General features: G+C 44.4%; 1 protein-coding gene across 5 annotated transcripts in view; it reads left to right on the top strand.

Moving 5' to 3' along the window:
* GAS7 (growth arrest specific 7) overlaps positions 1–18,775 on the top strand; it is a 217,413-nt gene that overhangs the window by 125,131 nt on the left and 73,507 nt on the right. For 3 of the 5 annotated variants that reach the window (XM_054689112.1, XM_054689111.1, XM_037495495.2), the window contains exon 2: positions 7,234–7,354. In XM_054689112.1, the coding sequence (XP_054545087.1) occupies positions 7,234–7,354 (121 nt within the window). Of the gene's footprint in view, positions 1–616; positions 712–7,233; positions 7,355–18,775 lie in introns of those variants that run through there. The other 2 variants (XM_037495494.2, XM_037495497.2) reach the window with 2 other exon arrangements.

Here is an 18,775-nt window from a genome sequence, read left to right as displayed (position 1 = left end):
CCTCTTTTTAGTGCAGGGAAGTTGTGCTTCTTTATTTTTTTTTCTTCTTTTCCTGTCAACCTTTGTTTATAGTTTCCTTTTTTATAGCTTTTGTTCAAACTCTTCTTAGGGAAACACCTAGCACACCTAACTTGACTTGCTCTTCAGTCCCCCATTTTAATTTTTTCCATTTTCTTTGCATTCCTGGAAAAGATCTTAAATTTGTTTTGAACATGACTAATTTTTTTTGGTAACATTCCACATTCTATTGCTACCAATGCGAATGTTCCTTCTATTATTACCTTTTAAATTTCCCTACTATTTTGAACATTTCCTGTTCCTTTTTTATATAATTTTGTTTTCTTTTCCAAGCCAACATACCTTGTTTTTTTTATTTTTTTATTTTTCATTAGTTCTCTCCTTAAAATAATTTGCTCTTGTATCATGGATACAGGACCTTCCTGTCTTTTATTGAGGTTGCTAAGTGATTTCCTGAATTTTTTCTTCTGGATACTGTACAAGGTCATGATTAGAAGTTTGTAATTCTCCCAAGGCCTCTAGATACTGTTTCTCAATTTGTTTTCTGCAATTAAGGAAACACTGTTGCCTTGTCTCTTCCACTGCCTTGTACTCAGTGTTGAACAGTCCAGTCCATCACACCCAAAGCTGGGATTTCCTTCATAGCTGGGCCACATGCATTGCTTGAACTCCTGTTCCCAGTTTACTTGTTTGGTAAGATAATTTCCTCAGATCTTTTAAAGCTCAATTTCTACCACAATTCCCAGTTTCTATTCATTCTTTCTTCCTTTCTTTCAATGTCAGGTACTATGCTGAGACTAAAGGTAGGAATAGCATGGAGTTGGTGCTGCTTCGCAAGTTTACAGCACGTTCTCTGTTGTGTGGTCTTTCTTCCTTCTGCCCCCTCTGGTCAAGTCTCCAGTCCTCTCACCCTGAGTAGAATATGAAGGCCCCTCCCCACCAGCCTACATGACTCCTTGTGAGGACTACATTTCCCAGAGTGCACTGTGCCATGGCCATGGGTCCCCTACTTTCTTCCCTGCTATTCTATGAGAATCCCTCTCTGAATGAATAGAAAAGGGGTCAGAACTAGAGAGAATAGCACTTTTATCTGTGGGACAGAGGAAAATGTCCAATATTCTTGGAGATGTGGATTCTGAGACTGACGGCATCACCGTAGGGAGTGGGGTCCTGCTTTGTGATTTATGTTTTAACTCATCAGAGGAGGTTGTGTTTTCGGGGAGCTGTTCCCAGCCTCGTGTAGGAGTCTCTTCCCTCTAAACAGGTGTGCAGCAGAAAGGTGTAGGCAGATGTGACTTCCCAGTCTCCAGCTCAGCTGGACTTCGTCTTCTTTGTGTCTTCCTTGCAGCCCCTGTCATCCCTCGGGTGAGCACCTGCTGAGTGTAGAGGTGCCAGTGAAGGTTACTTTTGGCTCCTGGCTCCAGGACTGCTCAGGGGCTACTAGTACACGCTGATTCACAGGGACTGCGTTCACACACCCCACCTTGCCCTGGCTGCTTCTGGGCATCCCGGCTGACTATGTGGTTGGGGAAGGAAGAACTTGCTGGAGAGTTCTTTGTGGAGGAGACTTCAGCAGTGCCAATCACGGGCACTGGGCTCATTAGCAGTCATTGCCATGGCAACAGGCCTGCCAGAAAGTGGCTCGTTAGGCTGACAACTTCAGAGATGTTATATATAGATCTGGGTGTGGGGGGAGTGGGGGTGTGGGGCCCCGTGGATATGCCTTTCTTTAGAGCTCCTATTGCTTCTGGGTTTGGGGTGTGAGAAGACGTGAAGTGGGGGAACCTTAAAACTGTCTGATCTGGCTGCTAAATCAAGTGTCTGACGACCACCCGTTAACATCGGCAAGTAGCATTTGCTCACATCTTCAGAAGGTAAGAATCAGGTGCTCCCCAAAGCCTCCTGAGGGGGAATGGAGTTCCGCAGGGGGATGTGGAGTCCCTGGTTGAACTTGAACAGAGGTAGAGACTGTGGGGATTATGTGTGAGGTCTGCACTGCCTAGACGCTACAGAGCCAAGATTGAATCTCTCTTTAAATAGTCTATGAAGGGTCCGGGCTAGGGGAAAGGAGACTGTTTTTGTGAGTAGGCATGCAGCTAAACACTGCCCTTTTATGAATTGTGCTACTTAAAATTTTGCATTCTCAGTTTTCATTTCAGAAATGTTTCCTCTCAGTTGCTCCCTCTAAAACTGCAGTCAGTCTCTTCTGAGTTCAGTCAGTATAAGACTTACCTGAGATGTGCATTAAAATTCAGCTTCCCACATTCCAGGTGGATTTGTGGTGGATTGGGGCCCGGGAATCTGCACTTTAACCCACATCCCAGGTGACCCACAGAGTATCCCGGAGACCACGCTTTGAGAAACCTTGCTGGATCGGGGCTGGTTTTCCATCTCCGGGTGACTCCTCTTTGTTCGCCTGCTCATTTCTTTTTCCAGGGGGACTCAGTAGCCATCATTAAAGAGGAAAATTTCTTGGGTTGTGTTGTTTTAAATAAGGAGATGAGGAAGTCAGCCTGCAGCCGGGGAACGTGACTGCTTGGATGTGGGCGGTGATATTTCTGCACGTCTTCTGGGAAGGCATATGCTCCTCTGGAGACTGTGAGACAGGCAGGGGAACCAGCCCCAGCTCCTCCTTGGGTGAGAGCTGGTGTCAGGTGGTCAGGTGAAGAAATGGAGCTGATTGTGGAGACCTGGGGACGGATGGGCTGGAGGTCACCTGGATTTAGATAACTGGATAGAAGTCTCTAGAAAAAAGTCAATATTTTAAAGTTTGTAATACCATTTAATTAACTGTGTGACATTAGGTGAGTTGTTAAACTCTGTAGAGTCTCAGATCCCTGAGAAAATGGGGAAACGTGAAATTGTCAGGTGCTACCAGTGCTTGGTGCACCGTGAACATTTGGTCAGTGGAAAGTCACTGTTGTGGGCACAGGTGGCCTCTGGGCACAGATGTTTCTTGATTACCTGCTGGAATAGGACTCTGAAGTGACCTAGAAACCTCTTGGTATTCCATAAGAAGTAGGATAAGTGTGGATGTGCAAACACGCCTCTATTTTGGGGGGCAGGAGATCAATAGTTTTCCTCTGAGTCTCAGAAGATGGGCACCCATATACAGTTGAACAGATTGTTTACTGAACAAGGGGACCCAGCTGAAGGAGCAAAAGGAGACTTGAAGTCAGGCTTGCACTCTAACCCAGGGAAAGAAGCTATGTTTTACAGTTTCCACGAAGTCTCTGTGCATTTGGTTAAGAATTTCTGAATTGAGGGCAATGTCTTCCTCTCTCCCTATTCCCACTACTTCCAAACTTGTTCCCTGTCGTTTGGGCCCCCAATCTTAGGACCTGTGTCTCCTCTCCTTCTAGTTCCTATTCCCATGGGAAAGAACTGACAGAATGGAAAAGGAAATGCCCCAGGACTAGGGAAGGAAGGGAAAGATTTAACTTGGAAAGAAAGTAATTAGAAGAAGAAGTTGAGAAAGACCTTAATTATTGGGTAGTAACTCACTGTATCCGCTTGATGGCTCTGGGCATCTCTCCCAGGAGGCCTGCCCTTCCGCAGCCATCAGGGGTGAAGTAATGCTGGTGGCTTGGGTTTCTTAAATGAGGATGTGCAGGTAGGGGGCCTAATCCCTGCCTTCTCCACATCTTCAAAACAATTTTTATTTTTATAAAATACACCTTACATAAAATTTATCAGTAACTTTTATATTCAGTTTTGTGCAACCATTCCCACTATCTAGTTCTAGAATATTTCTATCATCCCACAGAATAAACTCTGCATCATTCTCCCATCTTCCCAGTCCCTGGCAACCACTAGTCTGCTTTCTGTCTCTCTGCATTTGCCTGTTCCGGACATTGCACAGAAGTCCTACAATCTGTGCCCCTATGTCCAGCATACTTCACTTATCATGATGGCAAGGTCTACCCTGGCATAGTAGGTATCAGCTCTTCGTTCCTTTGGGTGACTAGGTACTTCTTTGTGTGGATATATTTCACTTATCTGGATGCTAGTGCTGTGGACATGTTTGTGCCAGTGTTTGAGTGCTGTTTTCAGATCTCTTTGCTATGGACCCACATCTCCACATCTTTTGATTCCCGATTTGTTTCAACCAACAGGAGGCATGCCTTTCTGGGAGACAGGAAAAGCTAGGGGACTGTGGCTGTGTGGGGGCTGTGGGCACAGTGGGACCACAGCTGTGCTGGAGGAGGCCGTGGAGACATCTTTGCCACGTTGGCCAATCAGGAAATAGGCCAAGTTGACCCTTCTTGGCCAAATAGGAGTGGGGTTCAAACTGGGGGTCCTGCATTTAAAAGATGGGGGAGACCTCAGAGCAGCCAAGGCACCTTCTTGGTCATCAGTGTCCTCAGTTGTAAACCAGAGTTTATTCTGAACCCACAGAGTTGGATAAATTCACCCGTCTTTCTAAAGAGAAAAGCATTATGCAACTCCAGAGAAGAGACAGGCATTGCTGTCTCTGTTTCACAGGTGGGGCACAGAAAGTCAAAGGTTCTGCTCAGCCACTCAATCAGTGCAGGTAAGCAGAGGTCTCCTCACCCACCAGCCTTCTCACCAGAACGTATTAGTCAGTATTAGTCCACGTCTTAATGTGTTAACCTCCCAGCAGGTCTGTGTTTGCCTTAATAGTGGGGTAGTCTTGGAAACAGAAACCTTGGAGAAGTGACTATTAATGTGACATTTCAGACTCGGTGATGGTGAGGTTGGGGTGGAGGCTGGGATACATGTCTCTGAACTTCACATCACATTAGGCTGGGGCTGTGTGAAGCCTGATCCTGCTTGGCATTTAGATGCCCCCCTTCTGCTGAGAACCCCATTTATTGATCACTGCTGGCGACGGGCACTCTCCTAGGTGCTGTGTTTGTTATTGCTCATTCTACAGTTCTTCCAACTGGATTCATATTATCACCCTCTGTTTTATCAATGCGGAAATAGATGCAGCTACCTGACTCATGTCCCTGAGCCATGTGGCTACTAAGTGGCCTAGAAAGATCGGAACTGGAGGCTTTTTGAGCCCAAGGCTGGAGGACTAATTTCACTGTGCTTCTGGGTTCCTTCCACCTCTGCAACCTATTTCTGGCCATGTCAATCTGACCCTTGCTTAATACCCTTTAACAATTTCCTATTTCCTCCCGGGTTATTTGGACAAATGCCAGGCTTCCCATCTTAGATGCGCTAAGGTCTTTGACTCCAGCAGAGGCCACTTAACATCTTACTTGTCTGGTTCATTCCTCGCTAAAGTGAAACTCTCATTTCCAAGGCCCCCAACTTCTCTAGTTCCTACTTTACTCCTAGCCTATCTCAGCCAAAATGTGCATCTCTGGTATGTGAGATTTTATATAACTTTGCACACACTGGGTGCATCATAAGGCAGTTTGCCTTGCATGCATTTGGCCCACCTTCCAAACTGGAGAGGCCAGAACAGAGTCTGGAGGCCAGAGAAGCATGCTCAGGTGTGTCCTGAGCCCAGTGGATGTGCTCCCCTGGAGAGAAGGTAGCCCACCTACTGTCTGTCTCACCAGCACCTGAGGCAGGTGCTGGTTCAGAGTAGGCTTACTGAATCAAAGAGGCACTACAGGTTAACAGGTGTGGGAGACAGAAGTATTCAGGGCATAGGGGAAAGCTTTTAATTAAATTGTGAAAATTCATAATGAAACAGACACCACAGCTACACAGGGCCACAGGGAAGCTGTGTTTACTCCAAGTCCCAGGAGCAGCTAGGATTGATCTGATCCCCGCTGAGGGCATGCAGGGCACCGTGGGAAGCTGAAACATGTGGTTCTGCAGCCTTCAGAAAGCATAGGAGCAGGCTGGCAGCTGCGTGTCTTCCTGTTTTCTTTCACTCTGCTGCCTTGCTTTCCCAAGCAGTGGTCATCTGTGAACCAAAATCCCCTCTATGGGCATTGCTAGGGGGCGCTGAGGTCATTTAAGAACTGATGAGTTTCAGTTTTTCTGAGCAGGGTCTAACTTTGCTAAGAAATCTGTGGCCCTCTGCCTGTGTGGCTAGAATTCTGATTTTAGTCAATTTAGTTCCTTCACATGACACAGCAATTGTGTGGGCTAATTTGGATCCTCTGTCCTTATTTCTAAATGTTCTTTAGCTAACAGTTCTTGTTTATATTGAAGATGGAAAAAATAAGTAAAAAGAAGAGAATAAAAATTGCCCAGAATCCCACTACCAGAAATCACCTCTATTTTAACATCTGTGTCTGCACCAGTTTCTGTTTTTTATATTTCTCTCTGATTGATATTTTAAAGAGGAGTACCACTGCATGGTTAAATGAATTAACAGCACATAAGTGCGTAAGATGAAAAGGAAGTCTCTATTGCAAGGTATATCCTCAGTCTCTCTGCCAGAGTGATTTGAACACTTAACGAGAAAAACCCCAGCTAGCTCTTCATTGATTCTCGGTATTGTTATAGGTTTTACATCTTGCTTTGCTGAGACTTGTATTAATTATTTCTGGTGGGTTCACACAGCAAGCCCTGAGCCTCGTCTGCTGCTGCATACAGCGGTCCCAGGGAGTTCGGCTTCAGGTTCTACACATGGAACATGCTGAGTGACAGGCCTTCCAGAATGACACACACCCTCGCCCTGCAAACACACAGCACCATGGGGGCAGTTTTCTAAGGGGCGACAAGGAGAAAGTCCAGTGTTTTTGGTTTTGTTTTAAAGATTTATTTATGCATACAACAACTGGGGTACAGGCCAGAGGTGCAGGGGGTGAGAGGATTCACCAGAGACAAAGTGGGGAGCAGAACAGGCAGACTGAAATACACTGCGTGGGGAGCAGTGGGTGAGACAGGAGAGGTCTGCTGCTGCACCATGTGGGTTGCTCCCTGGCTAGGGATTGAACTTGTGCTGCAGAGGCTGCGGATAGCTTCACAGTGCTGTGCTTAACCCCTTGTGCCACCAGGGAGGCCCAAGAAAGTCCAGCGTAAACTGGCATTTCCCTCTGCTCTCTCAGGAAAGCTGTCCCTACCGTGGTGACTCTGAAAAAACAAGTGCTCCTCATGCCTCATACTCAGGCAGTCCCCAAAATCACACATGTGTGGCCTGTGACCCCAGGGAGGTCTGTGGGCCATGCATCCTCTAGCACTGGGTTATTCCAGGCCGACTTCAGTTGCCTTTGACTTCCTGGTTGAAAAGAAGTTGCAATAGTGCCAAATGTGTGTGATCTTTTCTTTTCTCCTCTACAGAAGCCTGGGATGGTCCCCCCTCCGCCTGGAGAGGAAAGCCAGACTGTCATTCTTCCCCCTGGCTGGCAAAGCTACTTGTCTCCTCAGGGAAGGCGTTACTATGTCAACACGACCACCAATGGTGAGTGCCCCTTGGGGAGCTTGCTCATCAGCCCCCGAGTTGCTGTCTCTCTGGAAGGGCAGTTCTCTCCTCCCTCTTCGTAGACTTCTCCAGAGATCAACCTCAGAAGCTGCAATGTAGTCTGGTTCCCCCACAGAGCTAGGCAGAAGGGGTCTGAGCCGGGTTGGGGAGGCCACCGCCCTCAGGGAAGCCCATAACCACTCTAGCATCTCTGTTGAACCCGACCTTATGGTCTGGGACTGTCTTTTCAAAATTGGGATCTTAGAAGCGTCTATGGTCAACACCACCCCCCAATCCTGTTTAAGATTTAAACCAGTTGTGGTTTAAATCTGTAAAATAAAAGGTCCCCACATGATATTGCCTGTGTGGGATTTCCCTAATTTCATCACATCTCTTTCTCTTCCCACATATTGGTATTTCTTGGAATGTTCTTTGAGAAATGCTATTTAGGGTATTTATGGCTTCTTTATTCTAACTGATAACACTGGTTTCCTGTGAGTTGAGTAGGACTGCAACTCCCCGCTCCTGATTATTATGGACATCCCGGGCCTTCCCACAATTCCAGGATTCCAGGATGTAGGCTGGAGAGTGGGCTCCCAGAAGCTGGAGAAGGTCTGTACAAGGAGGTGTGGCAGGATCCATGACAAGCTGAGCAGAGCAGGGCGGCAGGCCGTGCTCTCAAGCAGGGTTAGGCAGAGCCAAGCCTCCGTGACGCCCCAAGGACATTTCCACAAGAGACAGAGGATGGAAGGTTAGACTCGGTAGGCGTCAGAAGGGTGTGGGGGCCAAGGGCAAACGTGAAATGCACCTGTTGGCTTTGCCTTGACTTCTCACTTCCCTGGCCTGTACCCAACTGACTTCTGGGCACCTCTGCCCATATGGAGAAACCGTTAATGTGACTTGTGACTATGAAGGGTCTGGGGGACAGGACAGCTGGACAGAACCAGCTGCTGTTTAGAGGGAGCCACAGAAGAGGCAGCTGCCAGCTGCCCCTGGGGCAACTGTTTGTTCTTATCCCCTGGCAACCTGGCCTCCTGCGGACTCGAGGAGCTGTTCCAGTTGAAGAGGTGACTAGGTTTTCTAGAAATAGGGAAGTAGGACTTCTCTGCCTGTTCTAATCTTAACTTCCTCAAAACCAACACACAAGCAGCTTTCCACTGTTATCAGACTTTGCAGTTTCAGAGGAAAGCATGCTTCTGTGCAGCATCCCAGCTATGAAATGCAGAAATTGGCCCATATGATCCTGAGATCATCAAGAATTTTGAAACATTCTTGTCTGAGTTAGCTGCTCTCCTGCAAAAGGGAATAAAGGTAAAAGCAACTTTCTAAAATCAGTATTTTTGTGTGTGTATATATGTACATATATACATATATGCACACATACATGTATATATACACAATATGATATAAATAATATATGTATGAATATACATGTGTGTGAAAATGTGTGAATATGTATGAATGTACATTCATACATATTCGTATACATTTTATGAGAATATATATTCTCATTTTAAAAATCCAGTGAGTGCAAAAAGTGTTTAAAATAAGAGTGAAAATCCCTGGTCCAGTTCCCCAGAGTTATTTATCAGGCATATCCTTCTAGATATCTGTATTCTCTCACATGCATACACTCATTCTTTTTAATACATTGGAAAAATACTATCCACATTGTTTTATAAATTGCTATAATAGTGACTTAAGGCATCTTTCTACACTTGCACATTTCAGTCTAACTCTTTTTTTTTTAACACAGCCATGCAGTAGTCCATTGCTAGTGTGTGCTGCCATTAATCTAACTACTCTCCTCCTTAGCATGGGGGACATAAGTCCCATTTTACATTGACAGTGTCTGGCAACTTTTTCTCTGCCATTTTTCAGCATATTCCCCTGGGTGAGGTTTGTTGTGGGTCCTGGGGGATCGAATTCCAAGACACTCTAGGCCAGGGGTCAGTAATCTTTTTCTATAAAGGACCAGGTAATAAATACTTTGGGCTTTGGCACTCATGTGGTCCCTGTCATAGCTATTCAACTCTACCACTGTCATGTGCAAACAGCCATAGACAAAACATAAATCGACTGTAGCTGTGTTTCAATAAAACTTCATTTATGGACACTGACATGAATTTCAAATCACTTTTATATGCCATGAAATAGTTGTCTTCTTTTGATTTTTTTTTTTAAATCCCTTGAAAGTGTAAAAGAGGATTTTTAGTTCAGGAATTGATGGGAAGCAGCCAGGATATGGGGCACAGGTCCTAGTTGGCTGCCAGCCCTGCTCCAGGCTGTCTGTTGCCTCCAGTGGGTCTGGTCCTGCTTCCGCTCCATCTCTGTTGTGCCTGTGGGAACCCTGGCTCCTTGGTCTTGTGTTCTACACACATGTCAGTTTTTTTCTTCATTGGGTATCTGTCTGATTGATTGACTCATTCATTCAACAGACACTTGTTGGGCCTTAAATATTAATATGTTCCCAGCAGTGTTGTATGCTGCAAATAGAATAATTTGTAAAAAGCAGTCCCTGCCCTTCCAAGTGCTTATGTATTGAATATGTATTTAATTGCAATCATGAGCAGGGTGCGAAGGAGAAGTCCAGGGTGTGAAGCGAGCATGCCCCAGGGAGACGTTGGGAGGTCAGGGAAAGCTTCCTGGAGGAGGAGGTAGTCTTCAACTGAGATGGGGAGGATGAGAAAAGGGCTGGGGGAGAGTAAATGGCTTTCCAGATGTCAAAGAGTTAATCATGTTTGGAGGGACTGTGCAGACCCTGAACATCACATTAAAGATTTTGCTCTTTAGTCTAAGGGAGTGGATAGCCTTGCTGTCTTTCTGATTCTCCTCTGGAATCTTTTCTTAGACTGGTTGTGTTTAGCTGCTGGGATGCCTTTTAAATTTTTGAACCTGGCTCCCCTGTCAGAATAGTCACTTATTCTTCTCAAAGCCATGCATATCTGACCGGACTCCCAGAGAGAGACCTCTGAGCTGTGTGGGGACAGCTCCATCCACATCTGTCCCAACTCTTGAGTCTCATGCACCAGAGCTGTGCTGAGGAAATGGAGCCCCTGCTTCCGGTTTTCACAGGCCATTCCCCGCTTCCTCCTTGCTTTCTTCCAAGTATTTCTCATCTCCCTTTAATCCCCTGTCTCTTCTTTCACAGAAGACTCTGGGGGTACAAAAGAGATGCTGTCCCTGTTTTGTACCACATACAAATATAACTAGTTTAAAACCCAGTTTACATTTGCATTGCCTTGCTCTGGCTAATCTGCTTATTTTCAGATCCATTTAGGATTTGACAGCCGGGGATATCACAGTGCTTGCCACTGGAGTGGGCTGTAGGGATACAAAATCCAACAAGAGACTGTCTCCACCTTCAGAGGCTGTAGTTCTAGTGGAGTCAGAGAAACATAGTAACCAATATGCATTGTAGATATTATCTGGGTCTCAATCTAGTCCCTTGACTGGGACATCCCCCTGGGAGGCCTTAGCTTATAGTTCCTTGGGGAACATTCAGGGAGACACAGCTTCCCTGTGTTTGGAGGGATGTGTCTGTGACTTCGGAGACATCTGGACTAAAGATGGGAAACTGGGGAGATGGGTGGATGGGTGGATGCCCACTTGGCAAGCAGAGAACAGAATGGATTTCACTCCTCTTCTGTCTCCTTGACCTGGTAACGTCATGCAGTAGCCAACCTGCACAACCTCAGTAGGCTGTGCAGAATCCTAGGGCAAGCCTCTAGGAGAGAGCCTTGCAGAGTAACATTTAAGAGAGAAGTGATGGAAGCTTTGTAAGAATTGTTGAGATACAAGGAATCCAGAAAAAATAAATAAATGTCATGAAAGATTGTCAAAAAGGGGAAACAGAGACAGACTGCAATATAGATCATGTTTATGATAAGTAATATTTTAAACCACTGGGAAAAACACAGATTATTTAAGAAATGAGTGGTATTGGGCCGGATGGCTAACAGAATATTCTAGTGAGTAAGTTAAAGCAGTAATGCCACTGTTTTTGTGTAAACTCAGGAAGGGAATGCTTTATGACTGTGAGTAGTCCCATGTCTCCTTAGCTCCCTATAGTTTATGGCTCGCCAGGTGTTTCATCATACCGGCTGGACCAGGAGCTCCAGCCATTCTGATATCAGAAAATTACTTGTCTGTGTCACAGAAAGTGCTCCATTCCCACCAAAAGTAGACTCTACTGTCAAAATTTGAGGCAATGTTTAGTTCCTGGATATTAAGCTGTTATCAAAATCCTGTCCTGTCCAGAGACCTGAGCTGGTAATTAATAGGGAGCTCTTTTTTGCACAACAGGTACTTGGATTTCAAGAGCTATATCGACACAATATTGTTTGTCCCATTTATGATCGGGAAGGCCAGACTGAATCACTTAAACCTTGCTCTTTTGTTTATGTATTGTCTAAGGTTGCTTTTGCACTCCATGGCCGAGTGGAGTGGGATAGAGACCATGAGGCTCATCAAGCCAAAAATACTTACTCTGGCCCTTAAAGACAAAGTTTGATGGTCCTTGGTTTAACAAGTAGAGCCCATTTATTTCACACATGAGGAAATGGAGGCACCAACATGGAAAAGAAATATGCCCTAAGTTAGCAAGCCACTCATGTGCCAGACTATGCCTGCCTCCCTAATCTTCTAACCTTTTCTTTTTGCCTCATATCCAGAAAGATAGGCATGGGGGCAGGAGGTGACTAAATTTAGAATCAGGATAACTGAGTTATCAGATTAGTAGAAAAAATAGTTTGAAATAACATTTTTAAAGGAAAAGAGCTATCTTGTTTGAGTGTCAGCTGAAACCCAGAAGGTCCGGGAGTTGTTTTTTAAGCTCTTTGATACAGAATCCATAAGTATAAATGTTTTATTAGTTTGTGTGTGAAGCTTGGAGGATTAAACCAGGATTTGAGCTTTTGGATTCATTTGCCAAATAGTCAGTAGTTTTCTTGATTTCTTGTTTTAATTTTTCTTTAAATGAGTGGATTCCCATTTAACTTTATTACACCAGGAGCTAATGTGAGTTTCTGGACAAGTTTTCCAGCAGAATACTTTTAAAAGCATTCTTTGAGCTTTTCTTTGTTACAAATAATTAGATACTTTTCTAACCACCCAGACAGAGCTGCTCTGATAATTCTCTGTTAATAAAAGTTCCCTGAGAAACTTCTGTTCCCGAAAACATCTATCTTTTTTCTTCTGTCCATCTGCATTGAACAAATGGCAGGCGAAAAGGCTGTTTTGATCTGGCACATTCAGTTGATTGGATTGGTGCGTGTGTGCGTGCTTGCATGTGTTTGTGGGTACATGTTCATTCATGCATATTTTTTAGTTTGGCTTTTTTATTTTTCTTTAATGGACTCCGAGTGGAAGGCTATTAGACCTTAAAGTTCACTATTCATCTGTCTTTGTGTGAGTTTTAGTTTTTTTCCCAGAGAATCCATTTAATGTGTAATGTTGTGGTAATGCTGAAGTGCAAAACAAGTCCCTCATTTCTCACCAGTTTTTAAGACCAGTAATCTCTTGGAATATTGGCATACGCCAAGTAGGCTAGAGAGTCATTCACACTGCCAGTAAATTGAAGACTCATAAAAGTCAGAAGACAAAGGAGACAAAGGATTTTATTGTTTGCTGTATTCTAGAAAGCTGAATTACTTTGAAAAAGACTGCTTAATGGTAAACAAGAACTTTCCTCATTGGCTGTTAGTTGGAATCTCTGATTAGCAGCAAATGGCTGAGATATGGAAGTGAAAGAAACAAGAAGGTATAGAATCTGCCCCAGTAATTTCACTCCTAGAGATAAACCCAAGAGAATGGAAAACAGGGCCTCCCCGGTGTCGCAGCGGTTGAGCGCTGGGTTGCGAAGCTGCCCGCAGCCTCTGCAGCACCAATTCGATCCCCAGCTGCTCCCTGGCCACCGGAGGAGGGTCCCACATGGCGCACAGACCTCTCCTGCCGCCCGCTGCTCCTGCTTCCCTCAGCAGTGTACTTTGTCAGTCTGCCTGTTCTGCTCCCTGCTCTGGCTCTGGTGAATTCTCTCACCTGCCTGCGCTTCTGACTGTACCCAGTGCTTGTATAAATAAATAAAAATAAATCTTGGAAAAAAAAAGAGAATGGAAAACAAATATGTACAAGGAAACCTATCATCAATGTTCATAGCAACATTATTCATAATGGCCATAAATGACCCAAATATCCATCTATCAGCTGATGAAGGGAATACACAAAATGTGGCCTATCTCTGCAATAGAGTATGATTCAGCCATACAAGGAATGAAACACTGATGGAGGCATGCTACAATGTGGCTGAACCTCAAAAACATCATGCTAGGTGAAAGAAGAAAGATATGAAGAGCTCCATATTATGTGATTACATTCATATGAAATGCCTAGAATAGACAAATTCATAGGCACAAAAAGTAGATTAGTGGTTGCCAGAGACCAGGATGGGGGAGTTGGAAAGAGGAGAAAAGTGAATGGGATTGATTGTTAACTGTACCAGGTTTCTTTTAGGGATGGTAAAAATCTTCTAAAAGTAGAGAGTGGTGATAGTTGCCCAAGTCAGTGAATATGCTCAAAATCACCAAGTTGTATGCTTTCAGAGAGTAAATTTTATGGAATATATAGCATAAAGTTATAGCAAAATAACATTGTTTTTTGCAAACAGCATGTTCAAGATCGTGGACGAGTGCTGACTTTCTTGATGCCCTTTTAGAAATAGTTCTTTGGTACCTCAATTGGGGATTCCTTCTTCATGATTCCCAAACTTTAGTGGGCATCAGAAGCACTGGGGAGTTTTTTAAAAGGTACCGATACACACAGATCCCACTGCCAATCTCTAAATCAGAATCTGCTGTTTGGAAAGAGTCAGAGTTAGATTTTAAATGTTTCCAATAAGCCCACCCATTTTTAATTGCAAGGAGATTTAGTAACAAGGTTGATGAAGGTATAGTCAATGGGTGACATATTTTGAAGTTGAATAGTAAATTTAAATCTGATTTTCTCTTATAGAAATACAAGAAAATACAACTTCCTTCAAACTAGAAAACATACACTATAATCCCAAGGTTAAAGTTTATGTCACTATAAACTACTGTAGTTAAAGTAGAATCTTCTGAAAGAGTTTCTCAAAGACAAATAACTCAATCTAATGGCAACAAGATAGAGGATGAGTATAAAACTGCTAGGAAAGGCCTTCACCTGGCTAAAGCTTTCATCCTTAAGTGTCATCAAGTAACTGAATTGTGGATATTTTCTTGTCTTTATTTTTATCCTTGTAACAGGATGCAGTGACAGGTCTTATCATTTCAAAGCTTCTGAGTCAATAGCTTAAGCATTGTTTTTTTTAAATCTCAGCATTGTTGCTATTTCAAAAAAACCCTATGGACTCTGGTTCCAACTTTGTTTTTATCTGAGTTTTGTAGCTAAGAATTTGGGCTTCTAGTTTCATTTTCCCATTCTGCACTGCACTCGAATGGATGCATTCTAGAACATGGAGGAACACCATTCCTGCAAAGAACTTAGAGTCTCGTGATATGGTTCAGTCCAGGAGAAGTGGAGGAGTAGTCAAGATTCTTTTTTCATATTCCTCTCTTCCACAGCTTTTGAAGCTTCCTAACTCACCTCTGCTTTTGCCTGGAAGTACATAGTCATTGCCCGCACAGTGTTATTCATAGAGCAGGGCCCAGTGGTCTGGCAGAATCAAGTGCGAGCTGATTACACTGAATGGCTAATCCATATCACAGGGCAGACCCTTCACCAGTCATTAGACCACCAACATTCATTGATATTTAATCAAAAGTCATTGATTTAAAAATAACACAAGATGGCTGTGAGCCGCATATGCAAAAGGAATGACATTTGCTTGATTGCAATGCTTTAAAACAAGTGTTGGTCTACAAGGACTGTATTTCTCCAGTGTCTATGTGTGGTGGCTGGAGGCAAGATGGCAAAGGCAGGGTCAAGGTTTCCAGATCCCGGTGATCTGTCCTGCAAAGGGCAGGTGTGACAGCTATCACATACTGGATAATCTGTAGCCTGGAGGCTGTCCACAGAAATCTTTTGCTCTATGTTCTTAGTGCGTTAAATAGCTTAATTAGTTACCAACAGTGAAAAATTGGGAGGTTGTTGGTAAATATCCAGCTATTTGTCGTCCTTGAAAACATAGGGATTTGGGCTGTTACAGGGCAACCCCAATATAAAACAGGTTGCCTGACTGTGGGTCCTCACCCGCGTGCTTAAAGGGGACTTAAACTGCCGGCACACACAAAAGGTTAACAAAGGTTTATTCACAAGGATAGGGGAATGAGGAAATGTACAACTCAGGGAGAAAAGAGGGAGATAAATTCTTAAATGTGGCCTACTCATTCCACCGACCTGGAATCCCAAATGACCAACCAAGACCAAACCTGCCTGGTCAAGAGCACGAGCCAAGTGAGCCCAGACCCCACGAACATGGCTGGTTTTTATTTACAAACTGAGAAAATGGCTGCTTAACTCGGCCCTTCAGTCCTTGCAATTTCCCTTTGGGGAATCATGGGATTTGTAGTTCCCATGATTGGTCTTGATGGAGTGAGGGGTGGCATCCACAAAGCCTGTAAGGAATTAGCTCAGGACATCCTTTACCCCTAACAGGGCCACAGAGGACCCACCTTCCTGCATGAACACAAGGGGGTAGAACTGAGAAGGTTGCCATTACTTGTGATTTTTCTTATACTCAGCTTCATGGGTGCATTTTATGTGTCTGGTTTTTGTGGGGGTTGAGTCCGGTTCTTTTGGGGGTTGACTTTGACCTTGTTCAGACAGAGCTTCATGGTCTATACCATGTATTATAGGTGGCTAGATACAAAATCTGAAAGTATTTTAGAAATGTCTTGGAAATTGGCGATTATGCAAGGATACCAGATAGGAAAATAAGAATCTAGGAAGAAATGACTGACAGGTCAACAGTTCAGAAGCATCATCTTCAAGAAGGGTTTTCATTCTCATCCCACCCTCTGCTCTATTCCTGGAACTTTGATATGTACTGGACATATTAGTGCAGGAGGCACTGCCTCTGTGGGGCTTCTGCAAGGCTGGTGTGTATGTTGGGCACAGGAAAAGCATGTGGCTGCAGCAGGAAGTTGGGATTCATGGAGAAGGGCCATCTGGACAGATGTAACCAGTGTAGCCATTTAAAAGATTTGGTCCCTAATTTATGATTGTCTGTTTTTGCTTTGTTGTGTTTTATGCTATATTCCTGTTATAAGTGAAACTAAGCGATATTTTTCTTTTTCCTTCTGGCTTATTTCACTAAGCATAATTCCTTTTAGCTCCATCCACATTGCTATGAATGGCATGAGTTTATCTTTTTTGATTGCTGAATAATATTCCATTGTGTATATATACCACATCTTCTTGATCCAGTCATCTATTTTTAGGCATTAAAAATCAGAGATATACTGCAGGGGAGGAGGAGGGAGAGGGATCAGAGGGAGGGAGAGAAGAGCACAGGGGACTGTGGTGATGGTGCACAGGTGCATTGGGGAAGGAAAGTCCATGGGGACTACACCTCAGGGGGGTGGGGGGAAGCAAATATTGTTTTAAAATGAACAACAATGTAAAAATATTTTTAAAAATTAAAAAATAATAAACTTTGTATATTCTAAAAAAATAAAAAATAATACAAGATTCGGTCCCATAGAATCAGTGAAAAGCTTAGCAAAAATGGAAATTATCTGTAGGTTATATTCTCATAAGTGAGTGGGCAAAGACCATGTGAATTGATTATCAAGCAACAAGTGCTTGCTAAATGTCTTCTCTGTGCCCAGCTCTAATTATCCACTTGGATGGCTTCTTGCAGGGGTGGCGTAGGCGAGCTCAATGCAAATGGCTACATGTTTGCAAAGACTGAATGCTTCCCTGAGTCCAGATGAGGTTGTTAAAGGGGACTTTTCTTGTGGGTTGAAGACAATTTTCTTTGCTTCCTGAATAGACCTCTGAAGGTCCCTTCCGGCTTGAAAATTCTATAAAACCAGGAATTGCACCACCAACAATCTCGTCACCGACAACTGTTTGAGACTGCTCCTCCGTATATAAAGCTGGCATGTTTTCCATCCATCGGGTCTTTGTTATTGGAGGAAGATCTTGGAACTTTTTTGTTATTTCAATCGGAGTTAGATTCCAAAGTAGGCAGTGCTCATCCAAGGGGTGTGGGAGGAGAACACGGTGAGAAGTTAGTCATGCAAGACAAGTGTGTTTTTCACATGGCACTCCTTGGGAGCAGTGTGCAAAGGGCCCTGGACCCTGAAGGATCCTGGCGCCCTTGGACAGATGCTAAACTGGGCTTTGCATGTGGCAGCACCTCTGGACATTGCTGTTGAGTGGAACTCCCACCCTCTCCAGCTGTGGCTAATGCCTAGCAACTTGCCCCAAAACACCCTCAGCCCAAGAAGATGGGGGTGCGAGTGGAAGAAGTTATTGTATAGTCTAGCAAAGAGAAGGACAAAGAATTCTGTCTCCGACCCCTGCTCTAGGCATGAGCCCTTTCCTGAATATTCTGGAGACCTGGGAAGGAGGTCCTGGTAACTAGGGCTATTGGGATTAAGTAGGTTGGAGCAGAAGCATTTTCTCAGGAATTTTTCATTATTTTAATGATCAGGCTGTTCGTTCTCATGAGCTCTGCCAGGATGCCAGCTGGGAACTTTAATGGAGTCGAGGTTTAGCTAGCCCCTGCTCCATGTGGTTGGGTCTCCTGGCCACCCCCTGGGCCCTGCCACAGACCCAGATCCTCTGCTGCTGAAGCCCAGACACCTCTATCACTTGTATGTCCAGGCTTCCTATCCCAAGGTCAACTCTACATGTTCACAAGTCCTCCATCCCAGTCTCCCCAGGGAGCTCCGGGCTTTTGCTCCCTGATATGGATTGAGGGGTGTCCCCTGGCACCCTCTCCCACCCCAAAAATGCTGAAATCCTAACCCTCAGTATCTGTGATTGTGACCTTGAACTTTGAAAATGACCAAGTTAGAACGAACTTGCACTGGAGAATGGTAGTTCCTGCTCTGATAGGTGGTGTGTCTTTACATAAAGAGGAAGTTCGGATACAGAGACAGGCACACACAGAAGGAAAATGGTGTGAAGTCAAGAGGAGAACACCATCAGTAAACTCAGTAATGACTGCATCTACCAGAAGCTAGGAGGGAGGCCTGGAACAGATTCTTACAGCCCCTGGAAGGAACCCACCCTGCCCACACCTTATCTCAGTCTTCTAACCTCCAGATGGGGTACTATCCATTTCTGTTGTTTAAGTCACCCTGTTGGGGTCCTTTGTTGGGGCAGCCCCAGGAAATCAATACACTTCCCACATCCAGCCAGCATTAAGGTCACCAGTGGGGTCTGCTCACTGTCGAGCCAGGATGTATCTTCCTGATGCTGTGGGCAGGGACC

This window comes from Talpa occidentalis, unplaced genomic scaffold, assembly GCF_014898055.3.
Source record: "Talpa occidentalis isolate TD23 unplaced genomic scaffold, MPIMG_talOcc4v2.1 talOcc4.7, whole genome shotgun sequence".
Taxonomy (NCBI): Eukaryota; Metazoa; Chordata; class Mammalia; order Eulipotyphla; family Talpidae; genus Talpa; species Talpa occidentalis.
The sequence above is the reverse complement of the archived record's forward strand: the minus strand, read 5'-3'. Positions and strand labels throughout refer to the sequence as shown.